Here is a 22,959-nt window from a genome sequence, read left to right on the forward strand (position 1 = left end):
AGGTTCTCAGCCTTGGATTACTGTCTGAGGTTCTCAGCCTTGGATTACTGTCTGAGGTTCTCAGCCTTGGATTACTGTCTGAGGTACTCAGCCTTGGAGTACTGTCTGAGGTTCTCAGCCTTGGAGTACTGTCTGAGGTTCTCAGCTTTGGATTACTGTCTGAGGTTCTCAGCCTTGGATTACTGTCTGAGGTACTCAGCCTTGGAGTACTGTCTGAGGTTCTCAGCCTTGGAGTACTGTCTGAGGTTCTCAGTTTTGGATTACTGTCTGAGGTTCTCAGCTTTGGATTACTGTCTGAGGTTCTCAGCCTTGGATTACTGTCTGAGGTTCTCAGCCTTGGATTACTGTCTGAGGTTCTCAGCATTGGATTACTGTCTGAGGTTCTCAGCCTTGGATTACTGTCGGAGGTTCTCAGCATTGGATTACTGTCTGATGTTCTCAGCATTGGATTACTGTCTGAGGTTCTCAGCCTTGGATTACTGTCTGAGGTTCTCAGCCTTGGATTACTGTCTGAGGTTCTCAGCCTTGGATTACTGTCTGAGGTTCTCAGCCTTGGATTACTGTCTGAGGTTCTCAGCCTTGGATTACTGTCTGAGGTTCTTAGCATTGGATTACTGTCTGAGGTTCTCAGCCTTGGATTACTGTCGGAGGTTCTCAGCATTGGATTACTGTCTGATGTTCTCAGCATTGGATTACTGTCTGAGGTTCTCAGCATTGGATTACTGTTGTGGATTCACAGGTTGGATTTTCCCACCAGCCCAAATAAGATACATAAGAAGAGGTTCATCTCTATTGTTTCATATTGTAACTTCTCTTGTTTTATTTTAATTTTAAAAACAATAAACATTACAATACTTTTTTTGAACAATAATCACCCGGATTATCACATTATCAATACTAGCAGAGCAACCACATATCAATATGAGGATTCCTGCGTATTGGTGAATAAGGGGGAGCAGATATTTCCACTTACTGTCAGCACTGCAGCATTTTCCAGATGATATAACTAATAATTTATGGTTGAACTATCAATAAATGAGATGGTGGCTCCTGTCTCTACCTGCTCACAGCAGAGCAGATGTCAGCAGAGGAAGCTTCTTCTGCTTCACTTCTTGCACAAGGAGCACTGGCAGTGTAATGTATAGGCAGAGAGGCTGCTGCCAGCCACCAGAGCAGGCGTTCACCTCCCTCCTCCCATGACTTTCTATGTACAGAGACACAGCTGCAGTGGTAGGACTTGCAATAGTTTAGCAGAACCTGTAGGGCTCTCACAAAGCAGAGCTAATGCAGAGCCAGTCCTGGTCTTCTGAGCATTGCCCAAAGAGCCAGTACCAAGGCTATTGAGGAGAGGAGTGGTAATGTGTCAGAGGCTCCAGTGGAGGAGTTAGGCTGCTGTGTGGACAGATCACTATCCATATACAGAGGAGCTGAGGAGATGTTACCCATGGAAGAGTAACCTGCAAAAGAGCTGCTCTGCAGCAAGCAAGTAGGTCGCCCACCCTGCACCTATCCTCTACACTTCACCCAACTTACATGGAGGACATGGCTCAGCAGCAAGCACCCAGCTCAGACACCCTGGCTGTTCCTGAAGTGGATAATACCCACTGCTCCAACCCCTGGCTTAATGAGGATCTGGTCAAGACTTTAAGGGAGAACCTGTTGCATCATGAAAAGTCCAGAACCACCAGGAAGACTTCTACTGTGTCCCCCAGGTTGTCACCCATCATCTCCCCCAGGAACTCCCCCAGGCTCCTCCGCAGGATGCTGCTGAGCAGTAACATCCCCAAGCAGAGGCGCTTCACTGTGGCTCATACATGGTAAGGAAAGTTCCTGTTTTCTTGGGAGGTGTATGTGCCCTGCACAAGGCTCTGTCCTATGGTGTCCTCTGCACTGGTGTTACACTGTGTGATAATGGTGTCACTGTATATGTGCTGGGAGCAAACCTCTGGGGCAGGGTGCTGGTGGGAGCAAGCAGGACACTAAGGGTTAAAGCACTGGCAGAAACACACCACCCTAGTGATTAGTCATCTCATAGGCTACTGTGTGTCCACCTATATCCAGCTGCAAATGCAATATGTTCATCTAGCTACACTGCACATTTTGCAGTATTAAGCAAACTATATATATGAAAAACATATTATCAATCATATATATATCATATATACTTATCTATATTAATATATCCTTTTATCTACCAATGCATCATTCTACCATCTATATATCTACCTATCTATCTATATCTATCATCTATCATACATTCTTCTCTCTATTCTCGATCTATTTATCTGTCATATATATATCTATTCTATCACATATATATCATATATCTTTCCATCATTCTATCATCTATATATCTACCTATATATCTCTGTATCTATCATATATCCTCTCTATCAATCTATCATCTATTTATCTAACATCTATTTATCTATCATATTCTCCTCTCTATCTTCTATTCTCTATCTATTTATCTATCATATATATCTATCTATTCTATCACATATATATCATATATATATTTCCATCATTCTATCTATCTATTCCATATCTATCACATATCTATCTATTTGATGGAAGGCTCACCACTGTTTTTTTCTGCTACTGAAACATCACATTGTGATGGGTCAGTAATGTATCCCCACTAATTTTGTACACTTTATTTGAAGCGTTGTCTGTTGTTTTTTTTTTCTGTTTTATTGAGTGGACTACAAGTCAGTGTCCAGTGGCCCACACAAAACTGGTGCTTCTGTTACTACTCTTTTCTTTCTTTCTTTTTCTTCCTTCCTTTCTTTCTTTCTGTGATTATACATTTCTATCCATTTTCACATCCAACTGATTGATATGACAGATGTTTGAAATGCATTTTGTGAAACTTGCAAAGACATTAGATGTCTTATTGTATCTAATACATTTCCTCCTGATTTGTATTAGTTGCTGCATTGTTTTTTGTCTTATTCATCCTTCAAAATTACGCACACAGAAGGGCATATACTGTCAAAGTGTCAAAAAAGGGAGGACATTGGGTCAAGTTTGTGGTTTATGTTATTTCTCCTAGTAAGAATTGTAGTATAAGATGCTCACAGTGTAGTAATTCATTTGCCCTTTTATGCTGGAGGAGATCTTTCATACTTGATGTGATTAGTTTATTAATATACTTAGCACTTGTGCTGTTGTTCCTGGCATCCTCTTGTTTATACATGTAGGAATTGAAACATTGTAGTGGAAGCTTATTTCTTAGATGTGTTTGTTGAGTTTTTTCTTTTTCCAGCAGTTTTTGCATATTCCTTTTTAGCTGCTTTATTTCAAGTATGAACAATACAATATACAGGGAAGAGCAGACACAGAGATAGCTATTTCCCATGCCTGCTCTACCCTGTACAGCCTGTATGCCAACACACCTGTGCCGAAGCCCCCTGCCCCTCTCTATTATTCCCAGAGGCATCAGGCTGTGGATGACCCATAGTCACAGGGAATTTAGCATCACTATGACCTTACTTTCCTATTTCACCAGCATCCTTTTGACTTATAATGCCAGTCTGGATTCATAGAGCCAGAGAAGGGCGGAGATAGAGGGAAAATAACTAGGTTGGAAGCTGCACTTAAATGTATGGCCACACCTAGGGTGCACCGAGCGCCTGTGCTTGGTTTGAACAGTCATTCTGTTCTGTCTTTCTGACAGGGTCCCTTTAAATGTTTAATTTGGTTAAGAAAAACCAGGTTTCTTCTAAAAACAGCCCCATAGCTGTTCAAAGGTTGTGAGTGGAATTAAAGTACAGCTACATTTACTTTAATAGAGCTCAACTGTAGTACAAGAAGGATCCCATAGACAGGTGTGGCGCTGTTTTTGCAATTTGAAACAATGCCTTTAAATTTAAAGGAAATTTGTCACCAGGTTTTTGTTGCCTCATCTGAGAGCAGCCTGATGTAGGCAAAGAGAAGCTGAATCCAACTATGTATCACTTAGATTACTGGGTGCAGCCGTTGTGACACAATCAGAGCTTTTAGATTTAGCAATGAAGCAGAGCTGAGAAAGCTAACCCCACCCACACCACAGCTGACCCCGCCCACAGCAGGCATAGACAGCAGCCCATTACAGTAGGGGGCGTTGCCAGATCAGGAGGCAGAACTGCTTGGTCTGAGCAATGATGAGCTAATGATGCTAAAACAATCATTGCAGGCAAACAAAACCTCTGAGCTTGATAAGAGAGGCATCCCTGAAATCTGTGTTTTAACCCTTACAGCATGCTGTCTTCAGCTTACATAGCAAAAACCTGCTGACAGACTCCCTTTAAGACAGATTGTTGTAGATTTTAGGAAACAGTGAGTAAACCCTCAAAGCCAACTAGATTTTAATGCAGACAGGTAATAGGAACTTCAATAAAGAACTCAAAAAGTTTGGTGGTGGCAGTAGTAAAAAAAAACAGACGGGTTAGTTGTCTGGTTCCAGAGGTTTGTCCAGCTCTGACCCTTCAAAATTGCAATAAAGATTAAGGTCTTCTGAAATAAGCGGGTCAAGAAAATCTATTGCTGAAAAATTTAGTCTAGATCGGGGTCTTTGGAGAGAATATACTTTAAAATAGGTTTCCAAAGTTCATATCTGGTAGAGAGGGGTGTCCCCTTTACAGTTTTTACTGATTATAGGGGGGAACTGCTGCTGGCCACATGCACTTAGATTGAACATTACTGTAGCGGATGGCCAAGAGCTGCCCTCTGCAGAGAGAAAACTGTGACGGGGACACTGCACTAAAGCAGCAATGCTGTCCCTTCACTCTCCGGATAGGCGAACATCCCATAGTTAACTGAAAGAATTAGATTTAAGCTGCCCAAGCAGTGGGCTGCATGAATCTGAGCATGTTTTGACCGCCCCTTGAGAAAGCGGCCGTAGTCGCCGCGAAACGCGCGTCGGGGACGCACGTGGTTTGTCCTAAAGCCCACTGACTGCCCACCACCATCCCTGGTAAGAACAACATCTCCCCCACTGCCAATTTGAGTGACATGCCCTTTCTGGCACTTTATGTTAATATGCCTAAGAGGTCACTCTCCCCTCCTTTCATTTTGTAGGAGTGGGAGATTGGGGGAAGGGAGGGAATATGTGGAGATGCTCCTCTATCTGTCCAACTCTATAGTTTATATTAACATGCACGCTGTGCACCTTAATTGATGGGTCTGTCTTTGATGCTTGTTCTCTTTTTTCAGTATACTATAGTGCGCCACTAGGTGTTCAGTTTAACGACAGCTCTTCAATTTTGATATTCCATTGAGATAAATTATTGGCCTATTATTTATGCAATTTTCACTGTATTGGTTGAAAATCTTAGGTGCAGCGGTCTTTCTACTCTTATGGAAAAATCCTTTTTTCCAGTCATAAGAGTTGTGTCTATTTTTGATTAAGCATCTAATATTGAGGCAGGTCTGTTTGGGCTTATGTGGATATTTCATTGTCCACCTTGCTTTTCACTTGCTCTTTATTAATTTCCTTTTGTTTTTTGATTACAACACTTGTCTTAACTGATTGTTAATAAAATATGTGTCTTTTTTTAAAAAACCATGATGACTCTGTTTTTCTCCTAGTAAAAAAATGTTTTACACTACGGTGTTATAGAGAAAAATTAGAAAAGCCATCTTAGGACTCTTAGGATAAACCTGACTAGTCCAGTATGGTCCTGATGCATCTCCCCGCCCCACTCCATTTGATTGACAGGTCTCTCTCTATGCACACACAAAGACATGCTGCCTGTGGTTCGGGCAGCATATATCTAATGACAATCTCCCTTTAAGTGATGACAAATCCCAGCGATATACAATCACACCTTACATTTTTAGAGAAGGAGAGGTAGCATACTTTGCACATATCTCAAGACATTTTTGCCAGGAAGAACAAAATTGGAAAAAAATGTAATATTAGTGGTTTTTGTTGTCCTGACGTACCCAATTGAACTGGCCCATGGGGGAACAAGTGACCTCCCTGGTGACCACCTATGAAGGAGTGGGCCCCTCACCCAATATATGGGCAATTGTGGAAGGAGTGGGCCCTCACCCAATATATGGGCAATTATGGAAGGAGTGGGCCCCTCACCCAATATATGGGCAATTGTGGAAGGAGTGGGCCCCTCGCCCAATATATGGGCAATTGTGGAAGGAGTGGGCCCCTCACCCAATATATGGGCAATTGTGGAAGGAGTGGGCCCCTCACCCAATATATGGGCAATTGTGGAAGGAGTGGGCCCCTCACCCAATATATGTGCAATTGTGGAAGGAGTGAACCCTCACCCAATTTATGGGCAATTGTGGAAGAGGTGGGCCCCTCACCCAATATATGGGCAATTGTGGAAGGAGTGGGCCCCTCACCCAATATATGGGCAATTGTGGAAGGAGTGGGCCCCTCACCCAATATATGGGCAATTGTGGAAGGAGTGGACCCCTCACCCAATAGATGGGCAGTAGTTGGCACAATACATCATGTACAGATGAAGGCAGCGTCTCATCATTTATAAACGACCCAATATTTTATTATATAGAAGGAAAGGTGAATGTGTGACTGAGGATGATGTGATATTCGCATGTAGTAGAGCACCGGGCTCTTGGCATCTCAGTCCGACACTGCTGACATACCATTGTAGACACCACTTATTTCAGCATTTATGCTTCTTAGTCAACATTTACTGTGCTTTTAGGTCAGACTTGTTCACGTATATGTTTGATCATGGAAATAGTTGTTGCGAGTTCCATGACACAGATATATAGAAAAGACAGGAGAGACTGATCAATGCTCTGCCGCACTGACTAAAACAATCAATCCCGTACACATTCCCTTACTACTGGTATCTGAGAGACTCCATCTGTTGTTATAGTAACGCCACCTGAGACATCCTGGCCATTGTGGCTCTGTGCATTGCAGTTGTCAGGACAACACCACAACATGGTGCTTATTTATGGCTTGTGATCGGTGTTGTGCCCGCCGCTTGCTGAGAACTTTACTATGGTCATGCAGTATTACAGGGGAAGCAGCTGCCGCACAAGTGCTGAGTCTATGGCGTCACTCGGCACTTACTACATTTTTGTACCTTTTAAGAGTCTGTGCCTTTTTTTAACCCTGAAAAATAAAAGTAAATTCAGAAGCTAATTTGCATTCCTTTTCCCATGGAGCATTGCCTGCCTATGTCTCTCTACAAGGAGAACCCCAAAGAGTAACTATGTGGGTCACAATATTGTAATCCATCATCACTCCCCTCTTGGATACTATTGCATTGATCATCCTGAGCTGCCTGGTTCATTATAAAAATTATAAATCTTTTTAAACAGCGACAGTAAGAGAAAAATGCTGACTGTTAGCTGCTCTCCATTATCACCTCTTTTCCATCCCTCTGTACACTAATATATCATACGCATATGGGTTGTCTTCATGTGCCTGTCATTTCAATCATCTTTGCATAAAACTATATTACAAGCGAATTTAAGCAATTTTGTAATTGCTTAAATTAAAATAGAGAAATCTGCTTCTTTCTCCACTTATGAGCCACTTTTTCCTGTTTTCACCTCGACCAACGTTGCCAACCATCCGGAAATTCCAGGATAATCCAAAAAATAGGAGCACTCAGCACTGGTAGAGAGACCAGACATACACAGGCAGAGAAACAGGCAGATCGTGCTGCGGCTTTTAGCAACTATATCTCACTGCAATGCTGGATTCACAGCTATACTGCTCAGTATTGCCATATAATAGCTTCCATACTGCTTAAGGTGCTACATAGAGACTGGAGAGCGAGAATCACTCTCTGCATACTGTGTATGGGAGACATAATTATAGTTAGTCTCTACCAACCAGCTCCTGGACAGCTGAACATTTAAGATGGCGCCTGCAGAGGTGAAAAGGGGTGAAAAATGCAGAGTACAAGTCATCTAATGGCCAGATATTGTGTTATTCCTCTTGACATGCACACATGACAGCTTAATCTGAAAAGTTGCCTGAAATTACAGGTGCCCTTCAACCCCCTTTATTATCAATCATCAGTGTCAACGTCATAAAGAAACCATCATATAGGGCGGCAATACGGTTTAGAAAGCTAGCAGTTGCCCCTACGTTTGAGGGCTTTCATATATCCTAAGAAAGCAGCTCTATAAAGTGAGTGCTGCAGAGCTGTAATCTCATATTCTGCTAATTGCCCATTGACAGTAGATGGAGATACATATAATGGTGCACAGGATCATTATGTATAGTGACATCCTTACGTACAATATCACACCTGACATCATGGATGGACATGTACATCTACCAATTGTTCAGGATTAGGTCCTACAAGCTTTAAGCAATAGTCCTGCCCATATGCACACATCCTTAAAGGGGTTGTCTGGGATTTTTCAAAAAAGGTCTACAGTGAGCAAATGGGATAAAATAACAAACTAACCGATTCTTATTCAACCCCCACTGGCTCTACAGTGATGACATCCAATTCTTAAAGGGGTTGTCCACTACTAGGACAACCCCTTCTTAAACTAAATGTTTGGCCCCAATAAAATAAAAACACCTATACCCACTTCCCGTGTTGGCACTCGCGGTCCATGAGCTCTTGTGCGGTGGAATGACACATGGTGTCCGGCGCCCAATCAGCGTGGGCGTCACTGGCCCCGCCTTCGTACGAACTGAACATGAAGAGGAAGTCTGGGCTGCATCTGATCTCTGACTTTCTCGTCATGTTCAATTTCGTGAGAATGCGGGGACAGTGACACCAGCGCTGATTGGGCCCCCGGGGTCACGTGTCATTCCACCGCATCACAGTCCTGGGACCGCGAGTGCCGACACTGCTGGAACGGAGCCGGCACGGGAGGTGAGTATAAGCTTTATTATTTTATAGAGGCCGAACATGTAATTTTGAGAAGGGGTTGTTCTAGTAGTGGACAACCCCTGTAATTTTTGTGAACGCTGAAGCCCTTTGCCTGAATGGATAGGGCAAGGGATCACTGGTGAGGTGTAATAACAGACACAAACTCTTCAGCTTTCCCAGATTAATGGTGGACTCCATTATCCAGAAGTTCTTTTGTTTGCTCCTCAGTGGTATAACATTTCTCAATTCATCATTCATAATCAGGATGGAGATCTATGATTTCCTTCAGACGCTGATCTGTAGCGTTCCCTTCTTCTAATCTTATTCTCACAAATATGAGATTCCTGATTTTCATAACTCGAAAAAAAATAATAAGCTCCTCGATGGACCATCATAGACTGCACAAACATGGTTCTGGTACATTACAACAGTATTTACCAGTTTGTCCATTAAAGGATTGAACTTTGAAATATATGATGGGAACCATGTACTAACAGTTTTTCTCATATGATGGTCTATGGTTCTGGCAAAATCGCGGAGACATGTCCGATATTGATGGGAATGTAAGATCAAAGTCGTCAATGCAACTTGTAAAAAAATTGGACAGCACTTGGATGACATCTGTGTGCTGTCCGTTTTTAACAAACTGATAGATAGGAGAAGGTGGAGAAACTTTTTTCTCCATCAGAAAAAAACGGATGAAACTGTAACCAAGCTCTGATGATGCTGTGATGAAAATCACTGATGAATCTCAAATTGTTTTTCTCCTACATCATATATGTCAAACTCTGGCCCGTAGACCAAATCTGGCCTGCAGGGTGTTTTTATTTGGCCCGCGACACCAGAACCACCACCCCTATGTGGGTCCATTATGCTGTATGGAGGACTATGTGGATGTTACGCTCATGCCCGGACTAACTGGCTTGAGCATAGTTAGTGATCCCACTGGACCATGAACCGAGGAGTGCCTGGAGGGGCGTGACTAAGTATCAACTCGGTCTGACCAAGGTCGCACGGCGGCTCAGTCGACTCCGTGAACCAGGGAGGAACCAAGCAGAGGGACCAGGTGCTACTCCAGGTCAGACCTCGGTCACAGCTGTTGACCCACACTGGGGAATGCAGGAACAGGCAGGCACAGCTGGTATGCAGACAGGTGGGTACTGGCAGGCACGGCTGGTATGCAGACAGGCGGGTACTGGCAGGCACGGCTGGTATGCAGACAGGCGAGTGCTGGCAGGCACGGCTGGTATGCAGACAGGCGGGTGCTGGCTGGCACGGCTGGTATGCAGACTGGCAGATACTGGCAGGTATGTACGCAGGCTGGATAGGGACCAGTACAGACTAGGATACAGGAACAGAGCCGCAGGTGCGGTGGACTAGCAGAGCAGAACCGCAGGCGCGGAGGACAAGCGGAGCAGAGCGAAACCGCAGGTGCGGTGGACAAGCAGAGCAGAGCGAAACTGCAGATGTGGTAAACAAGCAAGGCAGAGCGAAACCGCAGGTGCGGTGGACAAGCAGAGCGGAGCGAAACCGCAGGTGCGGTGGACAAGCAGAGCGGAGTGAAACCGCAGGTGCGGTGGACAAGCAGAGCAGAGCAAAACCGCAGGTGCGGTGGACAAGCAGAGCGGAGCGAAACCGCAGGTGCAGTGGACAAGCAGAGCGGAGCGAAACCACAGGTGTGGTGGACAAGCAGAGCAGAGCAAAACCGCAGATGCGGTAGACAAGCAGAGCGGAGCAAAACCGCAGGTGCGGTGGACAAGCAGAGCAGAGCGAAACCGCAGGTGCAGTGAACAAGCAGAGCGAAACCGCAGATGCGGTGGACAAGCAGAGCAGAGCGAAACGACAGATGTGGTGGACAAGCAGAGCAGAGCGAAACCGCAGGTGCAGTGGACAAGCAGAGCAGAACAGAGCAGAAGGTGCAGGCAGACAGGACAGGGCTCTGTTCACATGGAAAAGACTGGAAAATACAGGAAGATAGTTACAACACAGGAGGTAGATACGGAGGCAGGGAAACGGGACAAGCAGAACCAGATACACACAAGGTACTTGCAATGAAATAGCGAGTGGACACAAAACTCACAAACAGAAGTACAGAGACAACGAGTTGGAGTTAGGTGCAGGTTCAGACACTGCAGGAAAAGGGAAGGTACGGACATAGAGACAAACAGGTAACTGGCTAGGGCACAGTTCAGACAGGAACTGAACCCGGAACAAGATACAGGAGCAAGCCTGGGAACTCAGCCCCCAGGGTGGCGGAACAGACTACAAGTCACAGATACAGATAACGGGCCTGGGTATACAGCCCCCATGGTGGCAGAACAGACGAGAAGTCACAGATACAGGTAACAGGCCTGGGTATACAGCCCCCAGGGTGGCGGAAACAGACAAGATACAGGACAGGACCTGGCAACTCAGTTGCACAGAACACACTGACAGAAAGTGTTGCTCAGGCACCTCCTACTGGGTGGAGGGGGTTTAAGTATCCAGTGACTCACAGCAATAGGCTGGGGAGGCATTAGGAGTGTGCACACAGTAACTATAAGAATCAGGCAGTAACCGCGCCGCCGCCCTAAGCAATCAGACAAGAGACACAGCAGGTACTGGAGAAAAGTGTGCAGCCTGGACTGATAGGTAAGATGGCGGTCTTGCATAGTGGGAGGTGATAAGCCATGCCAGCACACTGCCAGGGATGTTACAGTGGAGCCCATTATTCTGTATGGATGACTATGTGAGGTCCATTGTACTGTATGGAGGACTATGTGGGGCCCATTATACTGGATGGAGGACTATGTTTGTCCATTATGCTGTATGTAGGACTATGTGGGGCCCATTATTCTGTATGGAGGACTATGTGGGGCCATTATGCTGTATGGAGGACTATGTGGGGCCCATTATTCTGTATGGATAACTATGTGAGGTCCATTATACTGTATGGAGGACTATGTGGGGCCCATTATACTATAATGGGGACTAGGTGGGGCCATTATTCTGTATGGAGGACTATGTGGGGCCATTATTCTGTATGGAGGACTATGTGGGGCCCATTATTCTGTATGGAGGACTATGTGGTGCCCAATATTCTGTATGGAGGCCTGTGTGGGGCCATTATTCTGCATGGAGGACTATGTAGGGCCCATTATACTATACGGGGGACTATGTGATGCCCAATATTCTGTATGGAGGACTATGTGGGGCCCATTATTCTGTACAGAGGACTATGTGGGTCCATTATTCTGTACGGAGGACTTTGTGGGGTCCATTATACTGTATACTAGTTGCCCCGCAAATTTGTCCAAGTTTTTCATTTTGGCTCTCTGTGTTTCTGTTTGACATCCCTGTCCTACATGAAAGAAACTGACGTCCGAATGAGACCTTACTGGTATGAACCATTGAGACAAGACGATACCTCTTAGGTTGTTCCCTTTCAATTTACTAGATATGTGCGACATCATTATGAAAATTTCTTGAGTATTTTTCTTTCTTTTCATCTGGTATGGTGTAGCTTTTAATCACAATTGCTTTATCAGGTCAATGTTTGAGCGTCACTTGTGTGCTTTGTTTACTGTGGACTCTTCACACGCTTTTCCATGACTGTAGGCTTTGTATTTGTTTTGTGATCCTTTTATTATTATTTATTTTTAAAGCACCATTAATTCCATGAGGTGACAGCGGGGTTATTGCAGGCTGCAGGCTGAGCGTTCAGTTTCTGTCTGAAATTTTTAATTGTGGGAGAAATTCGGATGTGTCAAGGCACCGAATTCAAAAGGATGGGGAATGTTCGGGCAAAATCTTGGAGACGGTTAGGTGAGGAACATGCAAGAGTGGAGGATAGAAGCCGATCTTCTGAGGACCGGAGATAATATAAAGCACCATTATTGTAACTGGACAGACCTTATCCAGTTATTCCCCCAAAAATAACTGTATTTCCTATGCATTGAACCCTCTAGAATGTAGTGGAGGTGCGCATGCTCGACATCTGCTCCATTAATTGCCTATGGGACTGTCGGAGAAAGCCACCGAGCTCTGTACTTGAATCAGCAAATTATCCCCTATCTTAATGTTGTAAAGGGAATAACACTTTAAAAGGGTATTCTTATTTTGGACATTTATGGTTATATACGTGGAAAAGGCCATACATATATAATAATAATCTTTTTATTTATATAGCGCCAACATATTCCGCAGTGATTTACAATTCAGACAATTTACAGACAATATGGACACTGTCCCCATTGGGGCTCACAATCTACATCCCCTATCAGTATGTCTTTGGAGTGTGGGGGGAAACCGGAGAACCCGGAGAAAACCCACACAAACATGGGGAGAACTCTTTGCAGATCTTGTCCTCGGTGGGATATGGTAGATATGGGTTCTACCCATAGGACTGGAACTGTGATGTGTGGACTGGCTGCAGGTCTCCTGAGCTGAACTCAATGCCCTCCATTATGCCAATGAGGCTGTTGCGTTTGAGTCAGGAAACCTTCGGTTGATCCATGCATCACGTCCCGAAATATGGCTGTGTGATTCTGACCTAAAGCAGTACGTGCCAGTGTCCCCAAAGTGGACTCATAATGATCAGTCCACTATATTTTTTTTACCACTCCTATTAGCCAAATGACACAATATTTATGTGCCTTATTGGGAAATAGGAGATTCAACATATCTATTAAGCAAAACACTTGTTCGTCAGGTGAGATGATTCTTTAGTTTGTTTAAAAATCATCGTTCTCGGCAGCACATGGTCCCCTGTAAATTAGACCTGTGCTGCCGAGAACAATGACAGTCTATGTGCACAGAATGATATATTACCAATAGTGATGAGCGAGTATGTTCGGTTAACTCTTTCGGCGAGTATGCTCAGGCGAGTACCGAGTATCTTCAGCGTGCTCGGTGATATGTTTGAATCACTCCTGTGAACATGATTTGCGACTGTTCGACTGGTTTAATACATGTGAGGAATGCTTAAGAAACATGTGAGAAAAACTACTGACCAAATACTGATAGTGGGGCCATGTCCCTTGGTCTAGAGATGTGTTTTCATTAGACATAATGAGACATTAACATAGCTGAAGTCTTTTTATGGTACATTAAATACATTATGCTTGTTATTTCCTAATGAGAGTAGAAAGAGATAAGATAATGTAATATTTCAGATAATGTTAATTGTATAATGGAAGAAAAACAAATGAGATTTCTCAGTAAACACACTATTAATACACCAGGCCTCATGCGCTGCACTCCTCTATAATGTTCAGCGCAGTTTAGGGTTTAATGCATTTAGCCAGGAATCTACAGAGAATGCTCACCTTAGATTACACACCAAACTTTGTGCCGGTTCATTCTCTAGGTGGCCGCAGGTAGCCAGGAAATTATCATTTGAACCCATGTTTATATGGTATCAGAAAATCCCTGTCCTCTCTGCTTGTTTAAAGGTAAAGGCTCATTTTAAGCAGCATTTTTGTTTTTTAGCTGGGTAGCTGTGCACACTAAGCATCACAAACTCATCCTCACAGTCATAGTCACAATTCTGGAGTCACATCTCCCACTTTTCCCTGCTTGTTCAGTGTCTGTTCTACAGTGCTTTGGTTATTTGCATTCAGGAAACTACATTCTTTACGGCATATATCCATACCTCCCAACTTTCAAGGATAAGTAAGATGGACACAAACTGTGGGATAATTTTTATTTTAAGCATAGGGAGTATCCCTAATCTCACACATAGTATGTTACCCCTTTCATGGCCCCACAGTGCACCTCACATACATTATAATTCTGCCACAGTACACATTATGCAGTATTATGCCCCCATAGTACATAGTCTGACACCCCCTCCCCCACACACACTCTGCAATCTGCCACTCATAGTAAATGGCCCCCACAGTGCCCACTACACACAGTGTAATGTCCGTGCAGTACATTCTCCCACATAGTGTCTGATGCTCCCTACAGACTCCACCCATAGAGCCCCCACATAGTATGATGCCCCCCACACACAGCTCAACTAAAGCAACAAATATACAGCTATGTTGCATCAATACACATATTTCTGCAACATCAACACATACACAGCTCAGCAACACACACAATTCTGGTACACCAACGCACACAATTCTGGTACACCAACGCACACAATTCTGGTACACCAACGCACACAATTCTGGTACACCAACGCACACAATTCCGGTACACCAACGCACACAATTCCGGTACACCAACGCACACAATTCCGGTACACCAACGCACACAATGCTGGTACACAAATGGACACAATTCCGGTACACCACCGCACACAATTCTGGTACACCAACGCACACAATTCCGGTACACCAATGCACACAATTACGGTACCAGTATAACCGACAAACCTTGCCTGTGTCCTGCTCTGCTGCCAGTCACGAGACAGGAGAAAATCACGTGACTCAAAGATCCGTCAGGCTCTCCAACCTTTTTACAGACTGAACGGTGAAGGAAGGACCTGTCGGCTCCCTGCTCCACCCTTCTATTCACCTGTATCTGTGGCCTGAGAAAAAAGATGCAACTGGTAAATCAGCATATACCCCCCGAATTCCCGTCAGTTATCCCCCCCAATTTAGGACAGTCCTGCTGGATCCGGGACAGTTGAGAAGTATGCCGGATATATCTAAATTGGAAAAGGATGTCCAAAGGTTGACATGTTGCTGCATGCTGCTGTTAATATGAACACTTTTTTGGCCCCAGTCTGGTCTCACTCACAAGTTATGTATTTATATATTTTTTAAAGCCACTTCCGTTTTTACGTAGATTTTAGTTTGAAAGCCAGAATTGGATCCAGCAGGAAAAAGTATAAATCCTTCCCTTATAATTCCAGTCCCTTTTGAACCCACGTCTGCTTTTGGCTCAAAAACTGCATTAGGCTATGTTCACACTTTTTTTGCTGTTTTTTTTTTCTGCAGGCAAAACTGCTCTATTGGCAGTAAAGAAGCTGCTTAAAAAAGCAGGTCTTGCTGCATTTTTGCTGCGTTTTTCAGGTACATTTGTCACTTGTGCATGCTGATACAGTTCAGTGGCAGTTGTTTCTGAGTTTTCTGCACCAAAAACGCAGCAAAACCTAATACCTGCGTTTTTGCACTCACTCATTGCTTTCTATGTGTGAAAAAACACTGCAAAAACGCTGAAAGAAGTGACATGCTGCAGTTTGCCAATTCAGTACGGAAAAAATGTGTGTGCATGAGAATTCTGAAATCTCAGAGCTTTTGCTGGTACTGTAAAACGCAGCTTTTAATTTGCATAAAAAATGGAGCAAAAACGCAATGTGTGAACATAGCCTTAAAATCTACAATAGTATTTTTTTCCCCAAAACAATTTGGCCCCAATTCATTGACGCAATCTTGGCAAAATTCTGGCATAAATTGCTGTGAAAAGTTGCAAAATTTTGGGGGAACTCGGAGTTGCGCAAAAATTCTACAACTTTTAGCATTTTAATGCCAGTTTAGTTTTCCCTGCCCCACCAAAATGGGCAGGATTGGGGTGTGCTGGGGGCGAGACGCCACAGCTTGTCTAATTTATGATGAGCTGTGGCGTTCCCTACACCACAAATCTTACTCCAGTCAGGGCCTGGAGTAAGATTTCTGTTGTGGCACAGGAACCAGGAGCACCTGACTCCACCATACCCCTCCATCAAAACCGATGGGAAAATCGCCGGTCTTTATAAATCAGTGTTCTTTGTGTGTGAAACCAACTTTAAATTAATTTTCCAATTTTGAACTGTTTGCAGCCATTGAGATCCATACATTACAAATCATAGTTTTGCAACAGAAGCATTGTAGAACATTCAGCTGATCCGGGGCAAACTTAAGATGGTCTGCAATGTTTTCTATAGACAGCAGTGTCATCCTTTCTTGAACCATTCTTCTTCATTGTTTTTCTAATAGAGGACACATATCAGAGGTTTTTGCAGTTTGCAGTCTTCAGTCGATCTCCTGTCCCCACTATCAGTATTCGGTCAGTATTTTTTCTCAGGAGTGGGTGATAAATGCAGAATTGGTGACTTGTTTCTATTATACCTTTTCTCTGATTGCTCCTCACCTGGCTTTGGCTCCTACTCCTGAGAAAAAATACTGACTGAATACTGACCAAATACTGATAGTGGGGCCGATGTAGTCTATTATGTCTGAGTGTCCGCCTCCAGTAGACGTATACGCCCGAAAATGATGCACGTTCACGCTGTTGGCACCATTATAGTCTATGGCCCCATCGGCGCATACATCGGAATCCTGTTTTGAGGGACATTTCCGACGAACGTGTGACAAAACGCAATGTGAACGCACCCTTACATTTATACATTGCCCTTTTCAGTTTTTATTGTTGCCTATAATACCACCTCTCAGAGGTGGCCAGTTTTCTAGGCTTGGAGCTCACGCTTGCGCACTCTATGCCTGTAAACACTGCTCCAAAGCTGCCAGATCGCTGAGTACAGACAAGTTCAGTGTCCCTCTACACTTCTCCTATACTGCAGAGGCAAAGCTGACACTGTTGGCAGCACGGTAGAATGCAAAGTTCGGACCCTCATCACGAACTAGTCCAATCTGTCAATCTCCAGGAATGCATTGCCCCCAGCAAGCAAGAAGCCGGGAGGCAGAGGAGCGGTGCCCTCCTGGGGAAAGAAAATTGTACAACCTTTTTAAGAGTATATGCACATGGTAATATATATTCCATATATATTCATGATTCCATAATTTTTTCCTCAGAATTTCCCTCTGCTTGGTCTGAAAAAAATGACCCTTACTGAGTACCACATTTTTTTTCTTGATTTCTTTTAGTGTATCTTAAAGCCCTAAAGTTGCCATTTGAAATGACTTTAGTTTTGTGCCATGTCTGTGATCTGCTTTTTTTTAACAACATTAAACAACTGAATGAACATCCTCCGAGCCCGGTGATTCCATATTTTTTGCCAGGGGTTGTATAATATCAGTATATACATCTGAAGAATTTCTTAGTACCTGCAAAGTGTACGAGATTCCTGAAGTTTCAGGCACATTTTGCTTATTCTTTCCTTGCAAATTTGAAGCAGTTTCAGACCTGCAGCGTGCCAATTCTTTCAGCATTTTTGCAGCTTTTTTACTCATTTCAAACTGCAAATAAAAAAGCGGGCAAAAAAAACGCTTAGTTTATCCTGCATTTTCCTGCCAAAAGACACTTTTTGGTGCAAAAATGTCTGTAGCAAATACTTAAAAGAGTATCAGACCACAATAATCAATGGAGAAGTCCAGGAAATTCCAAAAGGTTCACTTACTATTTCTTACACCTGTGATAAAATATGTATTTCTCGTTACTACATCATACACCACACACTCTTTATTTCATTGCCATACAATACCCCATTTCATTTAGCTTGTAATATCTAATATAGCGTTTAGTGATGATCGTGTTATGCTCCATACCGATGAGCATTTTATTGCTCACAATGACAAGTTTATTGTATCGTAGCCTTCACTGGCCGGGATACGATGATCAGTTATGACAGCAGGGTACATGTTTCGGCAGTAATCACTTTGACTTCAGCTGTCTACTCTATTTCTACATTGCTATCTCTTTGAGTAATGTCTCGTAGTGTTCTGAAGAGGTCGTTAGGAATAGCTAGGCTTGGAATACTTATCACCTTCAGCAATCCTGCCTGCATAGGACATGTGGGGTTAGAGACTGATTCTTGGTTTTCTACCAGTTATTCTTACTTCGCGCTTTCTTTCTGCTAATATCTTATAGTCAGCAGGGCAGTCAGATCTAGGAGGTTAAACTTGTACAAGTTCTGGCCAATAATAATCATGTAAAATCAGATGTTTCAACCTTGGCATCTAATCTTCATGGGGAATTGTACCAACCTAAGTTTACATGTTAGGAACGACTCATTTACACATAGTCGCACCTCAACAAGGGCAGAATTGGCATAACACATAGTGTGACAGAGTCACTGGTATTATATGTGAGGGAAGGTATGTGTCACTCAGGATGCTTTCCTGTGTGAACTGAGACCTACTGAATTTCTGCCAGTATGTTATATGCTGTGGGTTACCTCTTTTAAAAGGGTGTGATTTTATGGGAATGACGTAGAGATGGGAGGGAAGTCATTCCCCATACCTCCACCTCAGGGTGAGGCTGAGCAAGCTTTAAATGTTCAGTCCTGTTTTTTTTCCTCTGTGTTGTGTTTGGAGAGGCAAGGTCTCCAGACTGGACAGCCATAGCTCAGAGAAGAGCTGAAGGCTGAACATAACCTGTGTGAGCGAACCGCACACACACATATGGACTGAGCTATCGTTTATCTTTTGTTTTGTTATTTTGCCAGTAAGGCCGTGTTTATTTTTTCTGCAGTTGCAGGGCTTTATGCCATATAATAAAGCCTGCAGAGAAAACCCGGTTCCTGAGTCTACTTCCGGAAGCAGCCGAGCGAGTCGACCTACCACAATAGGCATAGGAAAACTGATGTCTACTGAATGTTTGTGCACATTGACCCCATACAGACTTGTCCAACATTAGTACGGTAACTCTGGTAACTTCCTAACATATTCACGGTACAAGAGATTAATGTGTCATGTTAATTAAAGTACCGTCAAAGTCCCTGACCCTAGTATTACACTCACCAGCCTCTTTCTTCAGCTCTTCCCAGCGCCGCTCCGGTCCCTATCTTGTGACAGCAACTTCTGACTGACCGTAAAGATCACAAGCTTTCAATGTAAGTCTGTGAGAGCTTCGTTCTGGCTCTCATAGACTTACATTGAGTTGTGACTTCCAGCTTGCCCAGCAAACACTGGAGCGATCCAGCAGGTCACACCCAGCAGAAGACGACTGGAGTGGCACCGATAACAGATGAAGACGGCAGCTGGTAAGTATAAGACTAAGTACAGGGAACTTAGATTAGTGGCACCACTCCAACGGTAAAATGAAAAAAACACTGGGTGGTGCTTTGAGTTCCACCCCCAATGGGACATGGGTTGGGGACAGGTGTCCGGTGCATATCCAAAGTCTCGTGTCGGCAAAGCCGCATCACTACCTTGCATCCCACCCCAGCTTTAACCATTTTGGCGGAGCTGACCGAAATTGGCTTAAAACATTTTGGAAAATTGCAATATTTTTGCACTACCTTGCATCGCTCAAAATTTTTCGGACTTTTAGAAACGTTTTACACAAAATTTCTGGCTTAAAAGCTTTGATGAATCAGGACTATCGCCTTTAATGCCGGTGTGAACATGCCCTGAACAAACACATACTAAATGCAGTCACATGCCCAGATGTGCCAACTGGGGTTCTCCCTGACTCGGAGAGATGCATCTGTGTGACTTACAGTAATTAAGAAATGGTACCAAGTATAAGAGATGTTAGAGGATATTTACTAGGATGTCTATTTTGGGCACTTTGGGAAAAAAATAAAATGCATAATAGATTCAGTGATGCCACCCAAAATTGCAATCAAAATTGGTCTTCTGGAATATGGTTTTTCTTTTCGGAGAGGTCTTCCAAAGTACATTACATTACAAAAAAAAGATAATAAGACCAATTTACTGCACCTTAGAAATTGGCAGGAAACCATGAAGTTTGGTTAGAACTAAAAAGCAGGGAAATAAAAATTAGGAAAGATATGAGATGTGCTCGATTTCCCTCCTGAAATGAGGGTCAGGCTACAGTAAATTTGTGATGAAGTGTTATATGGAGAGGCTGGAAGTTCATTGAGGTTTCTCATTAAATTGTCCTATTTCTCTGTCTCTAGCTAAATCTCTGGAGGTTTAATTGATCTCGGCATTCTCGGTAGCCAATCTTACTTTTTTCTGTCATGTTTCATTAGAATGTCATTTTCACTTGAGCAGCAGGACACCTACCAAGTGAAATTTCAGGTACGGCCAGAATCCTCTGCCATATAGGAACATTAAGTACATGACGTTCAGCATATTTAACATATAAATCTGCTTATCGCTCAGCAATAATATAGAATATAAAGTAAGGTAGATTAAAGGAAAGAAGTGCCCAACATAAGGTGGCACCAAGGGCTCAGGAATGTAACATAAGAAAAGCTCATATGTCAGATCCATCTGTTATAACAAAATACATTTATGTACCAAATAGTAAGCTGCTACCTGGTAGCAAGAAGTAAATAGATAATAAAGTGCAATGTGCTATAACCATATGTCTCCAACAGGTAAGTCATCAGTGGGCAAGTTGTGTATCACTTTAAAGAGACATGTGCAAAACATCAAGAACCAAACATGAAGTGCACCAAGTAGACAGAGCAGGTATATGTGATGAAACAAGATGACAATACTGACCCCAGGGTGCCACCACTCATCCGACGCGCGTTTCATTGTATGCTTTAACAAGGACATCCTGCATTCTATAGTGGCCATGGCAGGTACTGCAACCTCTCACACTAAGGGTTTGTACTGATGACCGTATGTTCTCCATTTGAAAAAAACGGTACAATTATACAATTATGCTAATCAGAGCTTGTAGTTTCAAACACAGTGCAATCCATCAAAATATCAGATCACACTCAGACCAATATTCAAGGAGGCCGTGCACAAGTCCAATTTTTTTTCTACAGAACAATATGCCTCCAATAATCGGATGGCACTCGCCCATTCATGTCTATGGTTCTGTGGAAAACATCGGAGCATACTTGGACAACATCTGAGTCTGGCAACATTTTCACGGACTTACTGAATGGAGAAGATGATAAACTTTTATATTTTAATTCTCCACTTCTGAGAAAAACAGAGCCCGCTCTGATCAGTGTCTGATTAGCATAATTGGAGGGATTTTATCAGATGGAGAACATACGGGCGTCTGCACCTGCCCTCAGACTCTGATTAGACTGGGATCCATTTTAATCAGATGTGGCGATGTAAATACAAATAAAAAATCTCCATCTTCTCCATTAAGTCAGTCCGTGACAATCGATGTCATCCAAGTGCGGTCCGATATTATCCACGCACCTATAGACATGAATTGGTGAGTGCCATCCGAGATCGGAGGGAAATCATGCATGCTCCGATTCTTTTTCCTCGGACAAATTGGACGTGTGCACTGCCTCATTGAATAACATTGGTCCTGGTGATTCTGGTGCACCGCGGTTCCTTCAGCCAGCTAATCACCAAGGGGGGCTGAGAATTGAAACACAAAATAATCCTATATTGATTTACTGTTAGACAACCTTTTTAAGTAAGCCTAGGGGTACACCAGCATATCATCTGAGAGAATGATCAGAGTGTGATCCGATTCTCTTGGATGAGAAGAAGATGGGAAAAAAAATTCTCCATCTTCTCCATTCTGTCAGTCCATGGAAATCAGACCACACTCAGATGTCACCTGAGTGCAGTCCGATGTTTTCCACGGACTCATTGACCTGTATGGCCGAGTGCGATACAAATATCAGAAGCAGATCAGGCCCCATAGACTAACATCCGTCCCAGTGTGATCCGATGTTTTGTCAGATCGCCACCTGCCCTATGAAACCCGGCTAATCTGGTTTTGACCACACCCTTTCTAAAGGCCTTGTACCAAGTACATGATCTGCCTCCATGGGTCATCTGACCTTAAAAGAAATTGAAATAAAAATCAGAGACCTGCATAAAACCGCCTGAGGCCTCACTCAGACGTCCGTTTTTCATGTTCGAATTCTATCCGTGCTTTTCACAAATAGATCACGTCCCCGTTATATTCTGTGGGGCTGTTCACTTGTTTGTTGTCAGACTGCGCGTCCTGAAAAGAATCATGGAGGCAAGTCTGTATTTGGTCCAAGTCATGGATAAAAATCACCCATACAAGTCTATGAAAAAAAACAGACAGCGGATGGGTGCCATCAATGTGCAATCCGCGGGCCATTCAATTGAGAAGTTGTTTTTTTTCCCTTTGGCATACAAGAAATGAACTGGCAAAAAAAATACACACTGACCAAACACTGATGAAAAGAAGCCCATTTTTTTTTTTCACGTACGAAAAATAAACAGACGTCTGAATGAGGTCATACATACTGACATAGCACATGGAAGTCCATTTTTTAGAACTGTTATGCACTAAGTAATAGACCAGTTTTCAGCAAAATTTGCGCTACCAAAAGCCCGTCATGGTTTACCTGCATAAACATTTGCTCTAAGTTCACTTCATCATATAAAAT

At 43.4% G+C, this 22,959-nt stretch overlaps 1 protein-coding gene across 5 annotated transcripts in view; it reads left to right on the forward strand.

The window, feature by feature from the left end:
- PDE4D (phosphodiesterase 4D) overlaps positions 1-22,959 on the forward strand; it is a 1,744,955-nt gene that overhangs the window by 986,614 nt on the left and 735,382 nt on the right. Inside the window, exon 1 of one of the 5 annotated variants that reach the window (XM_073680270.1) lies at positions 1,178-1,817. The exons of the other annotated variants lie outside the window; for them this stretch is intronic. Coding sequence (XP_073536371.1) covers positions 1,534-1,817 — 284 coding nt within the window. The 5' untranslated portion in view covers positions 1,178-1,533. Of the gene's footprint in view, positions 1-1,177; positions 1,818-22,959 lie in introns of those variants that run through there. 5 annotated transcript variants of the gene reach the window in all.

The sequence above is a fragment of the Phyllobates terribilis genome, unplaced genomic scaffold (genome assembly GCF_046119375.1).
Source record: "Phyllobates terribilis strain yellow unplaced genomic scaffold, ASM4611937v1 Scaffold_1__5_contigs__length_1240528914, whole genome shotgun sequence".
Classification (NCBI taxonomy): Eukaryota; Metazoa; Chordata; class Amphibia; order Anura; family Dendrobatidae; genus Phyllobates; species Phyllobates terribilis.